This window comes from Typopeltis vanoorti, chromosome 2 (genome assembly GCF_054136105.1).
Source record: "Typopeltis vanoorti isolate ZY-2024b chromosome 2, IOZ_Tvanoo_1.0, whole genome shotgun sequence".
In the NCBI taxonomy this organism is placed as follows: domain Eukaryota; kingdom Metazoa; phylum Arthropoda; class Arachnida; order Uropygi; family Thelyphonidae; genus Typopeltis; species Typopeltis vanoorti.
Genome location: NC_143550.1, coordinates 82,241,708 through 82,269,118, shown reverse-complemented (window position 1 = coordinate 82,269,118; position 27,411 = coordinate 82,241,708). Strand labels below are relative to the sequence as shown.

General features: G+C 37.0%; 1 protein-coding gene across 8 annotated transcripts in view; it reads left to right on the top strand.

Annotated features, from left to right (window-relative positions):
* Upf2 (UPF2 regulator of nonsense mediated mRNA decay) overlaps positions 1-27,411 on the top strand; it is a 705,876-nt gene that overhangs the window by 567,149 nt on the left and 111,316 nt on the right. For 5 of the 8 annotated variants that reach the window (XM_090412106.1, XM_090412115.1, XM_090412133.1 and 2 more), the window contains one exon: positions 3,527-3,605. The exons of 2 other annotated variants lie outside the window; for them this stretch is intronic. In XM_090412106.1, the coding sequence (XP_090268232.1) occupies positions 3,527-3,605 (79 nt within the window). The remainder of the gene's footprint in view (positions 1-3,526; positions 3,606-27,411) is intronic. One more of the 8 variants, XR_016550245.1, reaches the window with a different exon arrangement.

Genomic DNA, 27,411 nt, shown 5'->3' with positions numbered 1-27,411 from the left:
TTAACACACCATAATCAAATAACTAGGGAGCCAGTACCACCTCCTTTGAGTGTACAGCATTAAAATGGTTCTGTAGACCAATCACTAAACAGTATATAGTACTGAACCTGATAGTAATGCATCAGGAGACTTCCCAACCATGTAGTGAATAATCTTGCTGTTGCTTACTCTACTGTGTCATGCCTGAGCTCTGTGCAGGGGACATTGTTGAGATCAAGCTTGGACCATTCTAAGCCCTCCCTGTATGAAAATTATGCCCAGAAGTTTCTCACCCCTGCTGCATGCCTTGCCAGTTTTCAACATTATTATTTATTATATTTCATAATAAATGTAGTGATAATATGGTTAAAAATATTCTATAAAAAAATTGCAAGAAATATCAAAAATTTATCACAAAAAAAAAAATAATAATCACTTTCTTATAGATTTTACAACATCCAGGGCATCAGTACAAAGAGTGTCAAGCACAACATCACTACCTTTCAGACATCAAAGCCCATTCTCTTATTTCTTACAGAATTTCAGTTGATATAATCTACATCAACAGTTCACCTCAACTACTCCAACTACATCATACATAATGCCCTTCTGCAAGAAGGGTGGAATATATGCTTTTTTCGGGTATCTCTTGATCTGCTCTGACTCAATATTTTCTGCCTCACTTTATTGATTTCATTTACTGCCTTGATTGCTCTCCTAATTCAGATAACCATGCTAATATCTGATTATTTATCTCTGAAATTTGATTTCAGATTTTGTCTAATTACCCAACACTGAGTCTCAATTTTTCTTGGAGACTTCTTCTTCTACAGCTTCTCCCACTTAAGTGGGGTCACTGCTTGTTATGAGTCTCCTCCACACCTTCCTGTCTTGTGCTGTCACCACATCCGAGTTCTTCATCTTCAAGTCCTCTTCTACCAGCTCCCTCCATCTCTTCTTTGGCCGCCCACGCTTCCGCCTTCCTTGCACATCCATCTGCATGACCCTTCTTCCCACATATTCGTCCTCCCTCCTCATCACATGACCAAACCATCTCAACCTTGCCTCCTGTATTTTCGCTCCTAAGTTCGTAACTTTTACTGTTCCCCTGACATTTCTCAGGTGATCCTTTCTGGTCAGACTGCACATCCACCTAAGCATTCTCATCTCTGCTACTTCCATCCTGCTGATGTTATTTTTCCTCAGGGCCACAGTTTCTATAGCATATGTCATAGCTGGCCTCACTACTGTCCTATAAATTTTGCCTTTCAGATTGATCGGTACCCTCTTATCGCATAACACTCCAGCCATCTCCCTCCAGTTCCTCCAACCTGCTTGTATCCTGCATCCCACTTCCTTCTCAGCTCCTCCATCTTCTTCCACTGTTGAACTTAAGTATCTAAAGTCTCTCACCTTCCTGATGACATTTCCTTCCAGCTCCAGATCTGTCTCCTGGCTACCGCCCACTGCGCAACACATATACTCTGTCTTACTTCTGCTCAGTCTCATACCTCTCTCTTCCAGTACTTTTCTCCATCTTTCCAGTTTAGTTTCCGCTTCTTCTCTTGAATCTACACACAGCAAGATGTCATCTGCATACAACATTGTCCAAGGTGCATCTTCTCTCACCTCCTCTGTTACCACCTCCATCATAATATTAAACAGAAACGGACTTAATGCTGACCCTTGATGCAAGCCAACTGTTACTTGAAAACTTTCTGTCTGTCCCAAACAGGTCCGAACACTTGTCTTCACATTTCTGTACATTTCCCGCACCAACCTGACATATTTCTCCGGCACCTTCTTCTCCCTCAGACACCTCCAGACTTCTTGCCTTGGCACTCTATCATATGCTTTCTCCAGATCAATAAATACCAGATGTAGCTCCCTTTGTTTCTCTCGATATTTTTCCATCATCTGTCGTAACCCAAAGATAACATCTGTTGTTGATCTACCAGGCATGAAGCCAAATTGTTCCTTTGCAATCTCCACCACCTCCCTCAATCTACCATCAAGAACCCTTTCTAGGATCTTCATTGTGTGGGACATCAACTTTATTCCTCTGTAATTTTTACAGTCTTGTGCATCCCCTTTACCCTTGTAGATGGGAACAAGAGTACTCTCCCTCCATTCCTCGGGTATATTTTCCTGTTGGTAAACTTTCATGAACAGGTCCCACAGCAGGTCAATTCCCTCTTCCCCCAGTGCCTTCCATGCCTCCACTGGAATTCTGTCGGGGCCCACCGCTTTTTCTTGGAGACTAATATGCTTAATTCACACTGTCTCTCCTTTAACCTCAAAAATCAAGCTAGAAGGGAAATCAAATTACTTGTTATTAGTAATTATCTAACATAAATTGATCATTTACTTGCCAAAATACCAGATAGTCCTCATCATTCTTCCAACACCTTGGACCTTGTCTTAACCAGCTCTCCTTCCCCTTCAAATACACTGTGGAGGTTATCTCCTCTTACAGCCATAACCATATCCTTATCCAGGTTTACTTTCTATAGATTGATCATCTCTTAGCCTCATGTCTAATGTCACCACAATGATTCTAACTGGAATGACCTCTGGGATTTATTTACCTCTTTTTTCTATGATCTGATGTTTCCACTTAACTGATCCAAACACTTACTCTGACCTCACATCCCAGCAAGGATTATTCAGATTACTGAATAATCCTTGTTGTGATGGGTCTTCATTCCCAACTCCACTTAAAACTTCTGACTCTTATCCAAAGCCTTGGTTCACCAAAAGTGTGCCAGATCAGTCCATGATAAAATTTCATTTCGGCATGCAATGCATTCATGGTTCAAGTCAAAAACCCCAGCACTTCTCACTCAGCCTGTGCTATAGACTATAACATCCATTAAAATAAAAAAAATAAAAATTAGCAAACCTAAAGGAGACTTTCTAAGGTCAAATGCAAAAAACCCTTGTCTGTTGCTTAAATATTAGTTGTTTGTTATATCAAACTTTTAATGTGAACTGGATCTTATACTGAATTGAACTAATGCTATGTAGGAAAGTTTACATATCCACTAATCTGGAATTCCAGGCAGCAGAGATATTGTCTTGGCAGCAAAAATAGCATCTCCATCTTTCAGTGTGCTTATATAAGTTCCTATAATTTGAATACAAATAAAAATTAGAGGATTTAAAAAAACGTTTATGTTATTAATGAATAAAAAATGTTATTCAGCATAATTACATGCCTTCTTTTTGCTATATGCCGTAAAACTGATTCACTGAAGCATCTCAGAATTAGTAAGTAGTGTAAATTTCTGACATTAAGAACTGAATAGAATCCAAATAATAAAACTTAAATGGATAATATAAGCTATAAACATTTCAGAATCTTCTGCAGCTTTCTTTTAGCTGTAGAGGATTCTGAAATGTTTTTGATTCTCATTTAAACACATAATAAATTACATGCTTAAATGAGAACTTATATTTAATGATAGGTATTAATCCATTAATAATTTCTTGTTGCTTATTTTTTTTTTTTAAATTAACTTCAAAATTTGTTTTATTCCATTAATAGGCAGAGCGTGCAGAAAAACAGCATGTAAAACAGTTAACGCTCAATATCAATGAAAGGCAAGAAGAAGAAGATTATCAAGGTAGTAAATATTGGGCCATGACTTCAAAATACATAAGTTCAACAATACATCCAATATCGTGCTTATTATATTTCAGTTAATTGGCATATTTAAGAACATGCTTTCACTCTTTCAAGAAATCAGAGGTCTATTCATTAATAATATCAGCAAGATACTCATACTTGTAGGAACAGAAAATTCACAATGTTTGCAATTTAAATATTGAAATCAAAACTTGATAGAATGTTAGTATAATTCAGCTGAAATAATTATTTATTTCAGTAGATTGAAAATATAATTCCAAATAAAACTTGATTAATAGTTTGATATTTCCAGTTTTGGGTAATACAGTAATTCATCTAACATCCAAAGGTTCAAATCAGAAACACTGATTAAGTATAAGAGTTTGCTTCACTAAAAGTGTTTCAATTAACAATCTTTCAGCTAATTACTCCAGATAGCCAGAATATCTCTTCAGTTTTTACATTATCTTTATTATTTCGATTCCTTTTGTGGCACTCCACCTCCATTACCAAACATTTTTCATTAGCCTCCAAAACATTATCCCACCTTTGTGAAATTTATTTTCCTATGATTTTCATTTAGGTACTTTTTTATAAATAGCTTAGCTTTCTTACATTTTTTTTCTCTGTATTCTTTGAAAGTTCCTGTTGATTCCTTGTCAGGTATTTTAGATATGATTTCTTCTTTTACAGGACTGCTAACTTTTCTGTCCTTGAAGTTATTTGCAAGGATAGCAAACTCCGTGAAGTTTGGATTTTTCTATCTTTGCATACAACATCTTGGTTCTTGTTTTCAAACTTTCATTTTTAATGCAATAATGTTTATAATTATGTTTGCAAAATAATCTAATAATGTTTGAATTCACAGTTCATCATTGAAAGCTGCTCAACCTTATTCTTTTTAAAATATTCATACTTTTCTTTCAATATGATAATAATTTTTGTCCTGCTCAAAACTAAATGGTAATCATTTCCTTCCCCCACTCCCATGTTTTATGACAAGCTTTATAAATTCAAGGAGCTATAAAAATTCATCTAGAGCAGACTTTTACAACATCCACACCCAAGTTATACTCTTGTATCCCTCACTCTGTTTTACTCTCATATCTTAAATCAATGTAAAGATATCAGTCACCAATAACATTGTTTTTTCTTGTAGAAAGGCTTATACGCTGGTTAAACATAAAGTCCTGATGGGGGGGCACCATCAGGACTTTAGGAAAACGGTAGCTTCCTCGCTTCATTTCTCATTTGCTGTTATGTAGTACTTGCATGCACGTGCCTTTATCTTAAGTTCCCATGAAGATGGAAACGTGCCGTTGCTAAAATATTGGAAAGTATATATTAAAGTTGATTTAATTTATAGTTCTAGTGTATGCTGTCAATTCCTTAAGCATTTAATTAACATTGTTTTTTATATGAATTTATGAACATCTTTATCTTGTGGCATGAAGTTTGTAATGATTAGCCCATGTTCTAAACAGAAATCCCACAGCTACTTACAATTATTTTTAGATTTGTCCTTTTCTCCAAATTTTCCCAAAATATTTCTGTATATCTGATATTCATATCCTACTCTACTGCTTAAATCTGCAGCAAGAACTACCACCAGCTTTCTCTTGTTCTTTAAGTCAACTGTCCTATGATTCATCTCCTGTCCTTGTTCCACAGTAAAACCTTCTGTGCAACCATAGGCACATGTCTCATTGTCAGATTTCCCATTTTGAAATTTGCAACATCACTACTTGAGGTGAGATTGCCTGTCATTCTTCATGTTTAATGTTGAATGAGATGATGGCTACTCATTCCTTCTCCTGTTATGGTGTTGACCACAAACATGTTCTACCTAAAATGTCCTGCATGAAATAAGGTCAGCAGTACCCAAGTGAAGCAATTCCAGAACACCACATGCCACTTGAATAACACATTTCATCAATGCAGATAACACAAACAAAACTGAAATGTTACAGCTGCAGAATAGAAATTACTGAACCTGGAAAGAGTCACTTGCTATAGCTATTGAATGCATAACTGCAACAAAAATGGACAACTCTGCCTATGAACTTCCTCCCACCTTTAGTGTGCCTTTCATCTGTCTGCTCTGCCTTCTTTCAGTAAAGCAATTCTTAAACCTCAGAAAGCACACTGGCAGTATGCCTTTCTTTGGAACAGCAATTCCAAGTGACTTAACTCTACAAGACATTCTCTTGTAGACTCAAGTCAGTTGGAATTAAACTAAAATTCCTAAACATTATCTTGATAATACATCTTCTACTGAAAATTGCTTCTGGCAATTTTCAGTAGAAGCCATGCAACTTTATATATTATTGAAATTAAAAATAAATTAAAATTAAAAAATAGTGCTGTTGTTACTTGGACACAGAAATAGATGAGGTATTTAAGGATGGCATATGAAAGTTAGTTGAAATGTGTGACCTGAATTCCAGAAAAATTCAGGATAGTGTCTACCTCCAGTCATATGTATGGGCCCAGCAGTATCAGGTGAATGAAAAATGGTGAGTTATAGAACATCAGTAATGATAATAATAATCATTAATTGCACAGGCACCACCATGGAGTCCAAAGACTCACTGTGGATGACCCAAACCGTCAACACAATATCTATTCTACCTCTCCTTGTACTCACAATTGACTCAGGCAACCAATTTCATTCATTCATTCACTACTCTCTAAGCAAAAAAGTAGTATTCACACCTTTGCTAACCACACTTTTAGTCAACTTCAAGAGATGCCCTCTTGTCCCCCCCCCCCCCTGCAAGCCAAGTGCTGAAAGTTTCCTTTGTATTAACCCTATGAAATCCTTTAAGTAACTTAAATGTTTCTGTCATACCTTTTTTCCCAACATATCAACCAACTTTTGTAACTCACAAAACCCCTCATAGGGAACATTCCACAGACGACTCGCCTCGGAATCTTTCCACCACTTCCTCATCCCCAAGAAATCCAGGTGACCAGACCTGAGCACAGTATCCAGATGTGGTCGTATCAAGGATTTATAAAGAGGAATGAATCTCTGCTTGTTAATGTGTTCAATAACCAATTAATCCTGTGAGCTACTGTAGCTACTTTAGCAATATGCCTTCTAAACTTCAACTCTCTATCTACTACCACCACAGCTAAATCCCTGGCTTCATCAATTTCCTGGCATACATTTCCCCTCAATGTCGTATCATCATCATCATCATCAAATTCCTGCCATTTCCCTCAAGGGGTGTACAGGATATGATAGTACTACATGAAAAAAATTACATCACTATTAATTTCCTATCTACAATTTTCCTCCAAATCAGTCTGTTACTTGTCAACACTCCAACATTATCAGATCTTATATTTCTATCGTCTAAAGCACTTTGTACCTTATCAATCCACCTATATCTTGGTCTTCCTCTGAATCTTTCCACCACTTCCTCATCCCCAAGAAATCCAGGTGACCAGACCTGAGCACAGTATCCAGATGTGGTCGTATCAAGGATTTATAAAGAGGAATGAATCTCTGCTTGTTAATGTGTTCAATAACCAATTAATCCTGTGAGCTACTGTAGCTACTTTAGCAATATGCCTTCTAAACTTCAACTCTCTATCTACTACCACCACAGCTAAATCCCTGGCTTCATCAATTTCCTGGCATACATTTCCCCTCAATGTCGTATCATCATCATCATCAAATTCCTGCCATTTCCCTCAAGGGGTGTACAGGATATGATAGTACTACATGAAAAAAATTACATCACTATTAATTTCCTATCTACAATTTTCCTCCAAATCAGTCTGTTACTTGTCAACACTCCAACATTATCAGATCTTATATTTCTATCGTCTAAAGCACTTTGTACCTTATCAATCCACCTATATCTTGGTCTTCCTCTGGGTCGTTTTGCTGCCAACCTGGCAGAGAACACTTGTTTTGCTAATCTTTCTTCGCCCATTCTGTTTAAGTGACCATACCACCTGAGATTAGCTCTGCTAACGCATTCCTGAATGCTGACAATGTCAAGTTCTTTCCTAATATCCTCGTTTTTAATATGATACTGCCATTGATGCCATCTGTTCACGCCTATAATCTTTCTCAGGACTCTCATATCAGTGGTCTCTAGTCTTTGGTCAAGTGTTTTACTTCTGACCCAGCTCTCAGATCCATAAGTTAAAACTGGTTTGAACACTGTCTTGTATATAACTAATTTAGTGTTCCGACTAATTTCTCTCTTATTCCATATGAATTTATTCAATTGACTTCCCACCATACCAGCTTTGCTGATTCTGTTGTCTATTTCTATATTTAATTTACCATCTTCAGTAAAAATCGTGCCTAAATAGCTGAAATGTTTTACTTGTTCCACAGGTTCTCCATTCACAACACAGTTGACATTTTCAACGATTCTGCCTATTTTCATTGTCTTTGTCTTTTTATTGCTGACCTTCGTACCATATCTATTACAACAGCTATTCAATTTAATCAGAGAATCTTGCAGACTTGTAGCGGATTTATTTAGAAGTATAACATCATCCGCATAAAGCAAAGAGCTGATATTAACATCTCCAATTTTGATATCATGTTTAATACCACTTTCCTTCATAATGTGATCCATATAGATAATGAATAACAGAGGGGATAATGTACATCCTTGTCTCACTCCAGATTTAACTTTAAACCATCTTCCTGTACTTCCTTCAATTCTAACTTACAACACAAATAAAGACTAAGTATTGCTTGATATAATGCCCCTTCTCTCTTGGCACCTTGTCATATGCCTTTTCCAGATCGACAAAACTTAAATACAGATCTTTGTTATATTCCCATGCTTTCTCGACTATTTGTCGTAAAGTGAAGATCTGATCCTGACAGCCTCTATTTGGCCTGAATCCAGCTTGTTCTTCACCAAGCTTTTCTTCCACAATTCTTCTCAACCGTTTCTCAAGTATACTTGCATAGATCTTGCCAGGAACACTCAGTAGGGAAATACCTCTGTAATTCTCACATGCAGTTTTATTTCCCTTTTTATATATGGGTACTATGAGAGCTCTACTCCAATCATCGGGAATTTGTCCCTCTGTCCAGGCTTTCTGAACTATGCAGTGCAGCCACTGTAAGACTCTTATACCACCATACTTCAGCATTTCTGGTCGAATATCATCTACTCCTGCTGCCTTTCCACATTTCAAGCCTTTGATGGCTTTTTCTACTTCAAGTATGGATATGTATTCCTGAGTACATGCCTGGTCAGTGTTTTTTACCACTGTGCTGTCATCACTGCTTGTTTCATTTAGCAGTTTTTCAAAGTAATTACTCCATACTTCAAGGATATCTTTTTCTCCCGTTTTCATGTCACCTTTATCATCTCTAATTCCTTTTATAGCACTCTTTCCTCCATTCTTAAGCTTCTTCAACAACCTCCAGAATATTTTGCCACCTTCTTGATATTTATTTTCTATATTCTTGCCAAAGTCCTCCCATGACTTTTATTTAGCTAGTTTTACACAGTGTTTAGCATTCTTGCATTTGTCTCTATATTCTCTAAGAGCACAAGCCGACTTATCTGACAGGAACTTTTGGTATGCTTTCTTATTTTCCTTCACTGCCTCTTTAACTTCCTGTGTCCACCAGGGAGTTCTGATTTTTTTATCCTTACAGACAACCTCACCACATGCCTCTCTGGCAGAATCAATCAATGTTTTCTTCAGAGTTTGCCACTGAATCTCCAAGGTTTGATTCCTGTTCTCAAACTCTTTCATTTTTTCTTCAATAATCTTTGTGTATTTTAGTCTACAGCTCACATCTGAGAGCTGCTCAACTTTTATTCGCTTTAAAACTTTCTTACATGTTATTCTTTTCGATATGAAATTCAATTTTATCCTGCTCAAGACTAAATAGTGATCACTTCCAATTTCAAATCCTCTGTACACTCTGGTGTCCTGCACCAGGAAGAAAACATCAATATCAACAATAACATAGTCAATGAGACTTTTCTTATTCCTAGCCTCTTCTCTCCATGTGAATTTGTGCACATTTTTATGTTGGAACATGGTGTTAGTAATAACCAGTCCATGTCCTGAGCAGAAATCCAACAGATATTTGCCATTATTATTAGCTTTGCTCTTTTCTCCAAATTTTCCCAAAATATTTTTGTATGTCTCACAATCATTTCCTACTCTTTTATTTAGATCCCCAACAAGGACCAACTTTTCATTTTTCATTGTGTCAGTTGCTTTTTCTAAAGCCTCAAAAAATTCCTCCACTTCTACCTTAGTAGAACCTTCTGTGGGACCATAGGCACAAATAAGTGTCATTCTCCAGTTCCCCATTCTCATATTTGCCCACATTACTCTACTTGAGACTGCCTGCCATTCAAGAAGATTAGCCTCGTATTTTGTGTTAAATACTATGGCTACTCCTACTTTTCCTTGATTGTCATTGCCTGAATATAACATTTTGTATTTATTGCTCAGAAAGATCTCACCAGTTTTGGTCTTTTTTGTTTCAGTCACCCCTATTATGTCGATCTGGTACTTATCTAATTCCTCAGCTAGCTCCATTTCTTTGCCATTCAATCTTCTTATGTTGATAGTACCGATCTTTAACTCTGGTGATGTTGAGTTGGGGTTTATTTTCAGATTTGTTCCAATAGCTGACTTTTCGCTGTTCGCCCTGGTTCCCTGGCAAAAACAACGGGGGCCTTGTTTAACCGGGCGACGCCCCAGCCGGCATGAAATTTTGTCATGTTGTACCATCATTCTATATTTTGGTTTAACCAATAAGAATTACAATTTGGTTGGCTAAATCCCAAATTGCCATCCCATCCTCGTCCGTTCAGTATCCGAGTAGATACCCAACAGGGTGCACCACGAGAAGGTGAGGATTGGACATTAGGTCAGAAGCCCTGGTCGGTTCTCCGCATTCCTTTGAAGGCTATGTGGAGATCTCCTCTCAGTTATACAGCTTTGACCCTTAAGCACCCCCCTCAATGTCGTACACAGATTTAAATCTTTGTATCCCAAAATGCATAACTTTACACTTGCCCACATTAAATTGACATCCATCATGTTTTGTCCATACTGTTAGCCTGCTTAAATTATCCTGCAAGCTCTCTACATCATCTTGATTATCTATTACCCCTACCCAACTTTGCATCATCAGCAAGCAACTGAATATCTCCCTTCAAATTATTTCCTATATCATTTATGTACAAATTAAACAGCGGTGGTCCCAGCACAGGGTCCTATGGCACACCACTAGTTACCTGCCTTTTTCCTGGATTCTGCTCCTCCATGTATATTACTTTTTGGTATTTGTCCATCAGCCACCCTTTTATCCATATTATGAGTTTTATATCCATCCCCATTTGTTGCAGTTTGCATAACAGAGTTCCATGTAGCTATTCCCATTATCCAACTCAGTTTTCACTATTACAAAAAAAGTTAGTAGATTTCTAAAGCATTTCAAAAAATCCATGCTGCCCCTTACAGAATATCATATTCTTATCCACCTATTCCTGAATTCTCTTTTTAACCAATTTTTTCAGTACTTTACTGCCACTCCTGAGATACTGGTCGGTTTAGAATTGCTACCACAGACTCAGATCCTCTTTTGACTATTAAATTATTTCAGGAAATTATAACATATACTAAATGTTGATTAAAAGAAAACTTTAATCAATACTTCCTATATTTCGGCAATGTTACATTGCCATCTTCAATGGGAACATAAGACTATGATAAGTGCACGCAGGCACTAACAACAAGCAAATGAGGCCGAAGAGAGTAACTATCGTTGTTCCTAGAATCCTAAAGGTGCCCCCCCCCCAGCAGACTAAATTGGGTTGTCTTGACTGTTGGGCTGATGTTCTCATGATGTAAGCTTCCCAAATTTCGGGCAGTCTCATGCATTCAAATTTGTTGAGGTTTTGGAAGTTTTTTAAAGCTGAGGCTGATTCATGAACAATCTTTTGTATTTATATTTGCTGCAGTGTAGAAAGTGGCTTTTTTCCATTGTATTCTGTGGCAGGTATCCAGAGCATGGTCTGCAAGCCCAGAATGGTTATATTGGTGAAACCGAATGTAGTCTTTGTGTTCGGATATCCTGATATTAGCTGTCCTGCCTGTTTGGCCGTAGTAGGACAGTTTACAGCTGCAAGTGACCTGGTATACTCCAGGTAGGTCTAGGGGAAGTGGCTGGTCTTTGGTGGAGCAGATAAGGGATGCCAACTTCTTATATGGCTTGTAACAGGTCGTCAGGTCATATTTCTTTGTAGTTCTGCTGGCCGAGTGGTTGGCGTACCTGCTGGTTGGTGTAAGACCACCATACTAAATCAAAAAAAGTTGCAAAAATATATGTAAAATTGATAAAAATGAAAAATCCTTAGCCCACCCACAGTACAAATGTACTATTGATTTACGAATAATCTTTCATGGATGGGAACTACATTAACAACAAGAATTTCAGATCCTCTTTTATACAAAAGAATTATTTTGCCTTCCTACTCTCTTGGAACTTTGCCAGAGCTGAGACTCAAATTAAACACCTTAGTCAAAAGCATCACAAGTTCCCCTGCACATTCTCTTAGAATGCAAGCCAATATTCCATCCATTGACACAGCTATATTTACATTCAGATTCTGCAATATCCTATGTACCTCCAATTTGCCTCTGCCATAACACTGTCTTCATTTAAATGATATACCCTTGCAAAGTGGTCACTCAGTAGCTCAACAATTTTGTCTGCCTCTGTCAACTCTCTACCATCTACATTTATTAAAGTTATCCTTCCATAGTCGTTCTTCCTCCTCCTTGTCACATAACCAAAACACTCTTTGGAATTTCCTTTTCCCTACTCTGCTAATTTCTTCTCATAATCTGATTTTGTCTTCCATACCATGCTTGTCACCTTTCTTGCCTGATCCTTGTGCTGTTTATGAGTTAGCTAGTCACTTTCTCCTTATATATATATATATATACTTCACATCATTTTCCTTTTTGATAGCTCATGCTTAATGATACTACTTATTCATCTAACTCCTACATGATTTACCCTCGTGACTGAGTATATAGTATGATATTGCTTCCTCCAGATACCTCTTGACTATTCCCCATTGACTGTGAACATCTTCCCTTGCAGATCTTTATGCCATGATACTGCTTCAAGCTGCCTCCTAAGTACATCATAATCACCTGCCTGGTAGTTTCACATATACTCCTCAACTGGAATTTCCACTTTTTGCTGTATCCAAAGTCAAGACCACATAATCACTTTCCCCATTTAAAGGCAATGTAGCCACGTTAGTATGGACAGGTCTTCTGACCCTATAAAGCAGTGATGGCGAACCTATGACACGCGTGACAGCACTGACACACTTGAGGGTTTCAGGTGACACACCTTGGATGTTGAAAAATATTGGTATTCTGATGAAAAAACTAATTTCAATAATTTCAGTTTATTAAATTAATTGTATAATATGAATTCATAGATTGTATATCAATGTCCTATTAAATAAATAGCCTAATATGATATGTATAAGTCACCATCTATGATTAAGTAGTTAAATTTATAATGCATGTATGCAAGTGGCACATCAACAACGTCAATATTTAAAAAAAAAAAGATGTTTGACACACCTGGGTAAAAAAATTCGCCATCACTGCTATAAAGGATCCAGAACTCTCATACCCCGAATCCCCGCTGTCACATTCTGCTTCAAGTAATTATCTGTCAGTAAGTGTATGAATTCCATTTTCTTCCCACCATGTGATCTTCCTCCTTCCAGTCTATGTTTCCAAATTTATATTCCCCAAAAATAATTACTCACTTGCATTCGTTGTATTAATCTACTGATGCATGTCTTCCACATCATTTCTGGCCTATAGCAGTAACTAGTTTTACTGTATACTTTGTCTTATTGCCCAAAATCTCACATCAGATTGACTCAAAAGAACTGCCATCTGCCCAACTGACTCCTAATCTTGCTGACTGCATCTGATGTCATCAGCAGCTTCCCTGTCTACTCTATCCTTCCTGAAAATACTAAATCAATCGCATTCATCCTTGTAACTATGTCACCTGCTGTTAGCCAAGTCTCACTAATGCCTATAACTTTTGGCGAAGTTGCACTAACCAATGCCACAAACTCCCCTCTTTTTCCTGAAGCTTCTAGCATTATTATATAGAAACTGTTGGCTGAGTGGTTAGCATACCTGCTCTCCAACCAACAGGTTATTTGAATCCTGCTGTGGACAGGGATGTTTGGGATTATTTTTAGGTGGGAGATGAATTTCATCACTGGTGGTGTAAGACCACCACCCCATTGTTTCCAAACTAAATCAAAAAGTTACGAAAATATATATAAAATTGATAAAAATAAAAAATCCTTAGCCCACCCACAGTACAAATGTACTATAGATTTGCAGATAATCTTTCATGGGTGGGAACTACATTTAAAAAAAAAAATATATATATATATATATAGTATATAGAAACTGTAGTATTCCTTTAGGCCCCAACCACCTTTACATCCTGAATTGATTACCCCTTTTGATATTGTTGTCTAAGAGACCAGATTCTGCTCTTTTTTTTTTTTTTTTTTTTTTTTTTTTTTTTTTTTTTCACACACTCACCTGCATCTGCCCTAATTTTTGTAATTGGATTGACTTTGTGCTTCCACACTCTCAGTGAATAAAGCTCTCTCTCGAATAATCTTTCATGGGTGGGAATTACATTTAAAAAAAAAAAAAAAAAATATATATATATATATATATATATTTATAAAAATAAATTTAACTGACTAGAACCCGAGAAAGTATAACAAAAACCTTTAATACATCACAACTAGTTTCATCGGTGATCCGACTTCTTCAGGTGAGAAATAAAAACATAAGACATAAAATAACACGGTAAAAAATGAACTTTACAGCTTAATAAAAAGCAGAATAATAACAGTCATATTTGAATAGGTGACCGCGTGCTACCGTTGGCATGAGTAGAATGTGTGCGACAGCTAATTTTTGAGCGCCAGTACTGGATTACTGCGCTATGGGAATCGGGTAAATTGTAGCTAAGATTATTGTTTAAATGTGAAGGGTCCAGAACTATTTCTTTTGATTCGATGATTCTTCTTTCGAATTCATCCTTGCAAATATATAAATTAGTAGTGCGTTCCCAATCAACTTGATGTGGCTGTTCTTCAAGGTTAGAGTTTGCCGAGAAAAGGACATGACTGGAAAGGGCGCTCGCTCGTGCTCTACTGTAGGAGATGTCACGTCTATGACATCTGTCATAGACGTGTCATAGCTGTCGCACACATTCTACTCATGCCAACGGTAGCACGCGGTCACCTATTCAAATATGACTGTTATTATTCTGCTTTTTATTAAGCTGTAAAGTTCATTTTTTACCGTGTTATTTTATGTCTTATGTTTTTATTTCTCACCTGAAGAAGTCGGATCACCGATGAAACTAGTTGTGATGTATTAAAGGTTTTTGTTATACTTTCTCGGGTTCTAGTCAGTTAAATTTATTTTTATAAATGTATAAATCCTAATTTCAACAATATATATATATATATACACCAATTGCTTGGTATCTATAACATATTTATACCCAAGGTAAAAATACTTCCTACATATATATATATATATATATATAGTATATAGAAAACTAGTATTCCTTTTGGCCCCAAACCACCTTTACATCCTGAATCGATTACCCCATTTGATATTATTGCCTGAGAGACTAGATTCTGCTTTTTTTTTTTTTTTTTTTTTCACACACTCATTTGCTTCATTGATATCTTCACACACACACTCACCTGCATCTGCCCTAACTTTTTTAATTGTTCTGACTTTGTGCTTCCACACTCTCAGTGAACAAAGCTCTCTCTCTCTAGACACCTAACTCCAAATCCATTTAAGTGCAGTTCATCAGCAGCATTGTATAAATCTTTCCTTCCATCAAATTCAGGTCATAGGTCCACAAACTCTACATCATTCCTTCTGCACAACCCACATCCTGATTCATTAGCTATGATTGCCCTTCTGCTCAGTTCAACTGTATCATAACATGGCACAGAATTACAAACTTCACCCTCTTGCTCTACTTTTTTCGCTTCTTCCAATACTCCTTTCACATCCTCCTTCATACAATACTTCTCACCTCGCAGTTCTGGCCAAAACAATCAATTCCCTCACCTTCCTTTTCTGTATTATGACAGCATTATTAATATTTTAATTTTTGCACCAGGTAAGTAAGATCTTGTATAGTGTACATGAAGTACTTCCTTTATCATAGAATCGTATTAAAAAATTATCTGCTCTTTTCTCGTTCATTTGTTTAATTTTCTTTTTAGCTTTGGAATAATGAGAGGAATGCTAGTGAAAATCTGAATAGTCATTATTATTATTATAAAAAACCTCCATGGAGTCAAAGACTCATTGTGGGAGGTCCACTGTAATACACACAGTTCGTCATACCGTGCCTTAAATACAGGGTGTTCGGGATAAATTTGACATATTTATAATTAATTATATTTTTCCGTAAGTTACATGTATTAACACGCACTTCTCTTCATTTAAAAGTTTGGACCCTTCTTCATTCATGTACAAGATGTCAGAAAGGATGGATAGCTGGAACCCACCTGAATCATGGAAGAGAATAACTTGTATCATGATGATTCGTGCCCGCCATCAAAATAAGGATATTACGACTGCTGCCCAATGCTCCCTGAATACAGTAAAAACAATCAGGCATGAACTAGAGACTTGCAATGGTGACTACGAGGATGTAGCAAGAAGAAAGATCCCTAGCAGACGATCTGATTGCGTTCGTACAGCAGAATTCCTCGCAAATCTGCAGGAACAGGTGTTGAAGAACCCTGGCATTGGAATTCGGGCTTTGTTCATGGAGTTGCTAACTGTAGTCAAGCCCTGGGTAACAAGGGTAGCCAATGGTAGGCCGTATGTATGGCAGCAGGATTCGGCCCCTTGCCACACCTCTGGGAAAAGTCAAAAATGGTTGTCTGAAAATTTCTACGACTTCACCAGTCCAAATGTTTGGCCTCCAAACTCCCCAGACCTTAACCCCATGGATTATTTTGTATGGGGCGCAGTTGAAAAAGACACCAATCGCACTTCCAGTAATACAAAAGCCCAGTTAATGGATAAAATTAAAACAGTTTTTGCGGCCCTTCCCAGGGAGACTGTAGCATCAGCTTGTTCGAGGTTCCGAAGCAGAATTGAAGCTGTGATCGATGCTAATGGTGGTTATTTTGAGTAAATCTTGTTGATAGTATTGTAATTAACTCTGCCTGTAATGTTTTTTTGTCAATTCATTAAATTTAATAGATACAAAGAAGATTTTCTTTTTCCTTACGAAACTGTCAAATTTATCCCGCACACCCTGTATGTTCACTGTCTCTGCACTCACCACTCTCCATGCAAAACACCTGCTCCTCACCCCCTTGCTCACACTCTCCTTATACAGCTTCCAGCAATGATCTCTTGTTCGCTTCCTATCTTCACCCTTTCTATACAAAACCTACCCAACATTAATTTGGTAATAACCTCTTATTAGCTTATGTGTCTCAATCATATCCCCTCTCCTCTTACTATCCACCAATTTCTGCAAATTACATTTTGTCAATCTGTCTTCTCTCATCTCTGAACCTTATCCAATACATCTTCATCATACATCTCTTTGAAAATTGGGTGACCAATTCTGCACACAGTAATCCATATGTGGCCTAATCAAAGCCTTATACAAGGGAACCATAACATCCTTACTTCTACAAGTCAGTGCCCTCCTTATCATTCCCATTATCTGCTGTGTTGTCCTCACAATTTTGGTAACATGTCCCCAAAATTTTAAGTCCTTGTTTACAATCATTCCCAGATCTCTCATCTCCTCTACCTCATCCAAGATATTTCCACCAATTGTGTACTCTGTGTCCCATCTCTGCTTCCCAGATTTCAAAACCTTACATTCTGCAACACTGAATTGACATATCCACTCATTTACCCATTCAGCCAGTGTATTCAAGTCCTCTTGCAAATAGACCTCTCCAAATATCATTTACATATAAATTAAACAGCAATGCATCCAAAACAGACCCTTAGGATACACCAGTAGTAACTTTCCTCTTCTGGGATATCATTCCTCCATAGGCAACTTGTTGATACCTATCAAACAGCCAATCTCCAATCCAGCAAACTAATCTACTGTTCAGCCCCATTCATTCCAATTTAATTACCAGCCTGTCATGTGGCAGTTTATCAAATGTCTTTGCAAAATCGAAATACCACTGTATTATTTAAATTAAAGGGATATTAAATACCACATTGTTTTAAAACTGAATAAGAAACTCAAAGATCGGAATCAGAGAGTTTCATGCCAAATATAGTAAACTATAAAAGTATCGCCGATTACTAGCGTGAGCTAATGCAAGTAGTCCTAGTACGTGGTACAAACTCGGGCAACACGCAGCAAAGGTGGTAAAGTTCTGATCGCTATTCTTGGTATTTTCCATAATGTGAAAACACTTTTCCTAGGAAATGTATGCTGTTATTACATTATGGTAGGAGGTCACTACCTAGACCGGTTTCAGCCTTTATTGAGGCTTCATCAGTGAGTAGCTAGACCAAAATTAATACCAAAGGGTATAGCGAAAAGAACTTATATACTCTGCTATACGAGTTGTCGAAAAGGTGCAACCCAGTCTATTCAATTCCTCATATACCTCCTGTTCACTTACTAGCAGTTCCTCCTTCTCCTTTCCCACTGCTTTCAAGTTCTGCATGATGTCACATTCATAAGAATGAAATACTTTATAAATTGCTCATTAAATATCTCATCTATATCCTTTGCAGTAGTTATCATTCCTCCATTTTCATTAATCAGTCCCATCCTACCATAATCATTCTTTCTTCTACTGGCAACATATCGAAAAAACTCCTTAGGATTTTTTTGGCCACATTAGCTAATTGCTGCTCATACTACACTTTTGCTACCATTATCAAACAAGTCACCTTTCTCTCATGCTCTTTTTACTTCTCATGCAACTAGTTGTCATAACTACTCATCTTGTGCTTCATCCACAATACCTTATCTCTTGATTCATCCATTTCACACCTGCTCTATTTTCCCTTTTAACCTTTGGAATACATTCTGATATTGCTTCCACCAGATGGCTTTTGAGTAGGGGCCTAAGCAGTATTGATATCCTTTCCCTCCAGTTCCTCTTTCCAATATCTACTGCAAGCTGTTTCTTTCCTGAGCTTTTAATAATTACCAGCCTTATAATTTCACATATATCCCTTTCTAACAAACGTCCTCGAATGACTGGTCACCCTGCAAGTGATCACCTCGTGGTCACTCTCTCCAACTGGCAGAAGATTTGACACCCCCATTTTTAATAACATCATCTGATGAGATGATCAAATCCAATACTGTTGATCCTTGTGTACCTTCATTACATAATACCTAAGGTAATTGTCTTTCAAAAACTCCAGGAATTCAATTTCTTTGTCCCCTGATGCAGACTCTTGATTCCAGTCTGTATTACCATAATTAAAATCTCCCATAATGATATCTTGTTTCTTGCTAGCTAGGCCAATTTGCCTATACATTTCATTCTCATTACTCTCCATATTGCCAGGTCTATAGCAACACCCAACTAAATATTTCATCCTGTTTACCTCCAACTCACACCATACTCCCGCAAAACAGTGGCCACTATTTGCACTTTGCAAATACACCTTAGATGGGCACAACTCATCTGCTACCATCAATAGTACTCCTCCTCCTCCCTTTCTTACCTGTCTGTCTTCAAAAAATATCATATCTGTTCATCTCTATGCCAACCAAGATGTCATTGTCATCTAACCATGTCTTGCTTATACTAGCAATTTTAGGGTGAATAAACTCGATCAATGCAACAGCTTCATTCCCCTTATTTCGAATACTTCTAGCATTAGTAAATAAATTTAAGAAATCATTTCTGATTCTACAAGTCCTACGAACATCACTTCTCGGTGACTCTTCTACAGCTTCCTCATTTCCTTCCTCTATATTACCACCAATTCTACAACTTTCCTCATACCCAAACTCCCCTCCCCTCCCAGACCATTTTGATCTGTTTTTGCCCATTCACACATTCACCTCTGAATCCAGCATCCACATTTCATAAAGTGTTTCCCCGTCCACCCTGACCCCCACCCCCATTTCCCTGTTTGTGTTGTGCTTCCACTTTCTCATTTACTTCATTCATGATATTCACCTCTCCATTTGGAGGTGAGCAAATACCTCTCCCTCCCTCCCCTCCCCTGTTTTTTTACTCTTTCATACCACCTCAGATCTATTCATCCCAGTCATTACCTCTAATGCCATCAACAATCTCTCCAGCTGACTCACCCCAGAACCATTTAAGTGCAGCCCATCTTCTTTATGCAGTTCCATCCATCCCTGAAATTCATCCCACACATTCACAAGATACACTCCTTTCTCCTCACATAACTGCACTAACATATCATTCATAATCTTTGCTCGCCTCCTCAATTCATCACTATCATACTTTGGCAACACACTGACTACCTTTCCTACCACACTGTTATCTTTTACTCTCCTTAATAATATCCTTATATCTAATATGACATTTTCCTTGTTCCCATCCAAATCATTCATCCCTACTACAGTCACCAACTGTTTTGCTCTCTTATTCCTCATGCCCAACACTTCAATGACTCTGCTCATTCTACCATCAGGAAAACAAACTTTATGCACCTTCTCATTCACCACACCTTTAATAATGGAATCTCCACAGAGCACCACTCTCGAATCATTCGTTATTACATCTTTTCTTCCACTCTTTTTCATTCTTCCATTTATGTCCGTAATTCTTTTCACATGCACTTCATTTCTTGCCTCATCATCATCAACTCTGCTTTCATGTTTGGATCCAATATATGATAACACAAAGATTCATGTCTGATATTTTCGTGTGGTTTCACATTATGTCTTCGGTTATTTTTGTTTGTGCAACATCTGCAGCAAATCTCACACTGATGTTCTGACAAGGATATTCATAGATAATTAACTGGCTCATGTATCTTCTCCTGAGTGACATTCTGATCTTGTAGTGGAAGCTGCTGATCATGCATTTTATGAATGCTTGGTGTAACAGCAGTAGGTCTGGATGTATCCCATGACATCATCATGGAGCTACTACTGACTTGATGTGAAGAGCTGGCAAAAGGCGAAACTGCCACTTCAGATAATAAGAGTTGGACACCAGGTTCAACATCTTTTATCATGCTTTGTGCAACTTGACAAGAAGTAAATAATTCTGATGATTCAGAACAATGGAATCTCTACAGAGAGCCACTCTCAAATCATTTGTTACATCTTTCCCTTGGCGATCTTTTCTTCCCTTAATTTTTCTGGGTATTTATTTGGCTATCTCCACTTGGCCATAATTCTATGTTATTTGGGTGAGTTTCTATTAACTCAACAGTATTAAGAATAGAAGTCGCATTAATTACTGGTTGGATCTTGGAACAGACTGTCAAAAGATGTTATCACTGCCTGTAATTCCTCCATTTCTATTACTGTACCTTCACTTTGCGATCCTTTTACCAACATTGAACTCTGCGCAGATGGAAGTGTTCTGAGTTGGACTAGGATATATATTTGAATGAGAAACAGAAATCTCACTTAGTGGATATTGTTCCTCACAGCTCTTATCTTCCTTCACTTGTGAGAACAACTTTATTGGCTTGTTGTATAAGATGACATAAAAATTGCATTTAATAGGTCAGAGATTTTGATACAAACTATTAGCCTACTAGTTTTGCCACGTTAACTGGTGGCTTCTTCTGTGCCAGATAAATCTACACATAACAGCTTAAAAACAAAAACGAGCTTAAGTTACGAATTAATACATAACTAAAAGATGAAAAGATATCAAATTCATAGGAACCGTTTCACAAACGTGGAACGTGGATGTTATCACTTGGCCAATCATTGTTAAGCAGGTGCATCCTATAATTGGCTGTGAAGTTGAACTCTGGTGTGTTGAGAGATCTTATGAATGATTTCAGAGGATCATCCCTTGGTTTCTGTTCAGGGTGCCTTGTGAGCGGATAACTACTGCAGCTTCTTTTATTTTGCAGGAGCTGTTAGTCCTCTTCAATGTATGTTATAGTACTTTTATCTCATTCGATGTTGTGGTTAGTGTTGGAAAAATGGAAAGCTAAACCAGAATTGTCCTCTCCGTTGTTGTTTATGTCTCCAGTGTGCCCCTTTTGTCTTATTTCTAGACTTCTAGAAGTTTGTCTGATGTAATTCAGGCTGCAAGAACAAGGAATGTTGTAAACTCCAGGGTATTTATTGAAAGGATTCTTGTCTTTAGGTGAACGTAACATATTGCATACCATCTTTATTGGTTTGAAGGCAACTCGAATGTCATGAGGCTTTAGCAAGTTGGCAATTTTTTGTGAAAGTGTGCCAGCAAAAGGAATGGAAATAGAAGTTCTGTGATGAGTTTCTTGTTGAAGAGGGGTCGGAGAAAAGTATTCTTTTTTTTTTTTCAGATATCCATTGTTTGTTAATGTTTGGAAAATAAAATCTAATATATAGATTAGATAATGTACTGGTCAAAAAAAACATTCACCATGGCCTGTTGTATCTTCTGATGTGTCTAGTTCATTTTTTCTTGATGATATATTGGTCTTTATGTGTTTACTGTTAGAACCAAGAAGATATCTACTGCGAGGTCTTCCACTTTTCCTCTTAATTAACAGTGGCAATTCTGTGCTGTGTTTTTTTTTTTTTTTTTTTTTTTGTTTTGGTTTGGTTTTGGTTGCACCTCAGCAAGTAACAAGGTCTGGTTACTTGAATCATGTTCACTGTTCTCCAGAATATCAATATTGGAAGTATCCCAATGTGCAACCTCTGTACAGATCTGAACATTCAGACCTTTGGTAGCACTAAGTAGCATAGATAATTGGTCCTGCAAAATGATCATACATTAAAATCTATTATCAATTTTAAATCTGTGTATTTTATATCTTTGAGAATAACAACTGGATGCGTACACGAGTTTTCTAGAAATATGCCATAAAAGAAGGAACTGTAGGCAGGCAGCACTATTTTGTGTGCTTTAAGTCTCTTACCTGGAGCAGATTGTCGTACAGACCATCAGGTAATAAGAGCCAAAGTAAGACTTTGAAAACTTCCAAGTCAGGCACATCCCACTAGACTGGATGTTAGAGTAATTCCTAATGGATTCATAGAAGAAACATCAACTCGGTTTGAAGATTTTTTGGCGACCAATGAGGAGAACTCACTAGAAATGCTTTGGAAGGAGTCAAGCTGATAGTACAGGATACAGCCAAGAAGTATCTCTTCTCAATAAGAAGACCAAGAGACCCATGGATATCAGATTCAACATGGGAACTAATGAAAAGAAGGCGGTTGGAAAAACAAAGAGACACGGGAACTGAAGAATATAAGAGATTATATAGAGAAGTCAGAAGAGCCATCAAGCAGGACAAGGAAAAGTTTTATATTAATAAATGTGAAGAGATAGAGTTCCAGATGAGGAGGCACAATTATAAAAGGACGTTTTATTTAGTTTGTGATGTAAAGAACAAGTTTAAGCCCAAACTGAATGTCATCAAAGACAGGAATGGAGCATTACTAACAGAAGAATTAGAAATCAAAAATGGAAAGATACTGTGTGAGGAGCCCTCACAATCAGGAAAATTCTGATTTGGAACCTCCTCCACTTAGGCACGAAGTTGAAAGAGCAGTTAAGCAGCTTAACAGCAATAAGGCCTCAGGTGCAGATAGAACCCCAGCAGAGTTAATTAAGGCTACATGGGATGGAAGGATAAGAGTGTTTCATAGATTGATTACAAGGATATGGAAGAGAGGAATGTGGCCTGGAGACTGGAAGAAGTCAGTTTTCATTGGAAGGTGCAGATAGAACCCCAGCAGAGTTAATTAAGGCTACATGGGATGGAAGGATAAGAGTGTTTCATAGATTGATTACAAGGATATGGAAGAGAGGAATGTGGCCTGGAGACTGAAAGAAGTCAGTTTTCATGCACTACATAAGAAGGGAGATATGAACGCTTGCAAGAACTATAGAACTATTACTTTAATATCTCATGCAAGCAAACTTTTATTGAAGATCATGCAAAATAGGATTGAGGCAGAAATGCCCAAGGAACAAGCAGGTTTTAGGAAAGGTAAGGGCACCAGAGATCAGATCCTTTGCCTTAGACAGATCATAAAGCCCAACCACTTCACCTAGACCTACCTGGTGTATACCAGGTCCCTTGCAGCTGTAAGCTGTCCTACTTTGGCCAAACATGCAGGACAGCGAATATCAGAATTTCAGAACACAATTGGAGGAATAAAAACCACCTCTATATGAATGAAACTGTCTAACTCACCTTCAGTTGAAAAGCCTTGATAAAGATTTCTTTGCATCCTAGACAGGATTCGAATCCAGGTCTTTCCGACCAGAGGGCATTGTTGATATTGACTGAGCTATAGCAGCTCAGTAAATTATACTCGACAAATTATTTTTTAACTATAGAATCACACATGCAGTATGGATACGCCATAGGTTTCATTATACAAGAAAATTGTTTTCTTGTTTTAATACTTTATCTTGAAGTATATTCATTACTTTCTTTTAGTGTTGCACTGTGATCAGCATTCATTTTAGAAATTATGGACTACAACCGTGTTATAAATAACTATTTTAATTTTCCTGACATTTCGACTTTCATATTAAGGTCATCTGGAGTATATACAAATATACAGGGAAAAGCTGAGTTACATTTCATACAGTAAGCTAAAGAAACGATGATTTGATCACCAGTTATTCTACTGGCAAAACCTCTAGTGAAAAAAAAATTAAAAAATACAGTTAAAATTAAAAATTAATTAATTATTTAGAAACTACATCAAAGCTAAATTCTATTTAAGATAACATGAGAGAAACATTCTTTCATATAGTTAGTTTTCTTACAGTAGCAATGATGTCCTATTGTTAATATGACAATTGTTATATTAGATTTAGGATTCTGGATTATCTACAGTCCTGCTTGTAGTTAACTCTTAGGGAGAAAGGTTCTGTGGGTAGAATATGTGCCTTCCATATGTTTGGGATTTTTAGACCATCATTATTGTTCAGATTGGGGTAGTTGATAAGAATCTCACAGGCTTCCTTAAATTTGTATTCATACCATGTTTTGGTGTGATGTAAACAACTGGTGCTTTTCCAGTCAATTCTATGTGAAGTGTTCAGGGCATGATCAGAAAGGCCAGCTTCACCATAGTTATTATATTTAATGTGTTGTTTATGTTCCTTTTGTCTGATAGGAATTGTGCTTCCTGTTTCCCCTATATATGGTAGATTACAGGTGCAATAAATACGGTATACTCCAGGGTGGGCCAGCGGAGGGAGTGGGTCTTTGGATGAGTTGAGTAAGCTTTTTAATTTTGCAGGAGGTTTAAAGGTGGCTTTGAGGTTGTATTTTTGTAGTATTCTGTTTATTTTATCTGATGTCCCTTTAATGTAAAGAATGGTTATAGTTTTATTACAGTATGGTTTATCTTTGTTTTTTATTGAGGTCTTGTAGAGAGTGTTTTGGCTGTAACCATTTTTTTTAGAAAAGTATTGCTGATAACTTTAAATTCATTTTTCAGCGCTTGTTCATTGGAGCAGATCTTCAAAGCCCTGTTTTTTAAAGTATTAATGACACCTAGTTTTTGTGTTGGGTGGTGGTAGGAGTTTATATTATATGTATATATTGGCCAGCATGTGTCGGTTTCCAGAAAACAGTGAGGGAAAGACTGCCAGCTTCACTGACAGTCTTTCCCTCACTGGGGATAATGGCAAGTCCTCCGCTGGCCCACCCTGGAGTATACAGTATTTATTGCACCCATAATCTACCATATATGGGGAAAACAGGATCTACAATTCCTATCAGACAAAAGGAACATAAATGACACATTAAATATAATAACTATGGTGAAGCTGCCCTTTCTGATCACGCCCTGAACACTTTACATAGAATTGACTGGAAAAGCACCAGTTGTTTACATCACGCCAAAACATGGTATGAATGAAAATTTAAGGAAGCTTGCGAGATTCTTATCAACTACCCCAATCTGAACAATAATGATGGTCTAAAAATCCCAAGCATATGGAAGACACATATTCTACCCATGGAACCTTTCTCCCTAAGGGTTAACTATAAACAGGACTATAGATAATCCAGAATCCTAAATCTAATATAACAATTGTCATGTTAAAAATAGGACATCATTGTTACTGTAAGAAAACTATCTATATGAAAGAATGTTTCTCTCATGTTATCTTAAATAGAATTTAGAGCTTTGATGTAATTTCTAAATAATTAATTAATTTTATCTGTATTTTTTTTTCACTAGAGGCCATGCCAGTAGAATAACCAGTGATCAAATCATTGTTTCTTTAGCTTACTGTGTGAAATGTAACTCAGCTTGTCCTTGTATATTTGTATATACTCCAAATGATGACCTTAATATGAAGGTCGAAACATCAGGAAAATTAAAATAGTTATTTATAACACGGTTGTAAAGTCCATAATTTCTAAAATGAAAAGAAAAATGAATGTATATTCATTACTAGGCTACTTTTATACTGGATACTGAGGCAATGAATATGAAGTCACCAGCTTCTACATACAAGTTAGCCAAGTCATGAAGATACTTACATATTTTGTTTGCCTGCTCTTGGATAAAGGATCTAAACAAGAATATAATTTGTCTAGTATAATTTATTTAAAATCATGTAATACCATCTAGTATCTGTCCTCTTGAGGGTAGTACATATCATGAATATGATGATGATTATAATTTAACTTGGGGAGTTAAATTATAATGACTTTAATGATTGCAAACGTTAACTCAGATGTTAACATTTGCAATAATTTCCTGTGATATTCTCCCTCTTATGTGTATTTTATTATGGATATTACAATTCAAATAGATCAAGCTCGCTGGAATATCTTCTCATCACTAGCAGCATTTCATTCTGCAACTGTCAGCTCCTCTCCTGTTAATTAAGCTTCGAATCATGTTACTGATTGTATAATACATGCCACCACAAGTCATGTGCCATTCTACCACATGAAATTTAATTGCTTGCAAACGTTAACATCTGAGCACAATGTATTCACCTTTTTTTTTTTTTTTAATATTTATCCCACACACAAAAAGCAGAAGAGCCTATAGCAAATAGATGCCACGTGATAGCAGGATCAGGAATACAGTAATCTGTTGATATTCTTGAATTGTTCAAGATTGTAGTCGTTTGGAAATGCTTAATGAGAGAGACTGTCCCACAGAACTGAAGTGGAAGGAATGAAAATGACTGGGAGTAGCAGGTCCAGTGAGTATGCAGTTCGAATGTAAAAGAATGCGGAGCTTCTGTAGTATGAGTGCCTGTAGGTCTAGCAGAAATTCAAGGCATAATGGTTGCTAGTTCTGCTGAATAGTGGCCATGGAAATATTTGTAGAAGAGTCACGATGCAGAAATTGATCTTCAATGGGATAGCAGCTGAAGAGAGTTTGTAAGCGAAGCATGCAAAAGCTTGGCATCCTTTTCCAGTCAAGACAGTACTTCACTGTACTAAAAAAAGGAGATAAATGTGTTTACCATCAATTTATCAACTGGACTGCCCTTTTCTGAACAGCAATAGGTTGATAAATTGATGGTAAATACATTTATCTCCTTTTTTTTTTTTGT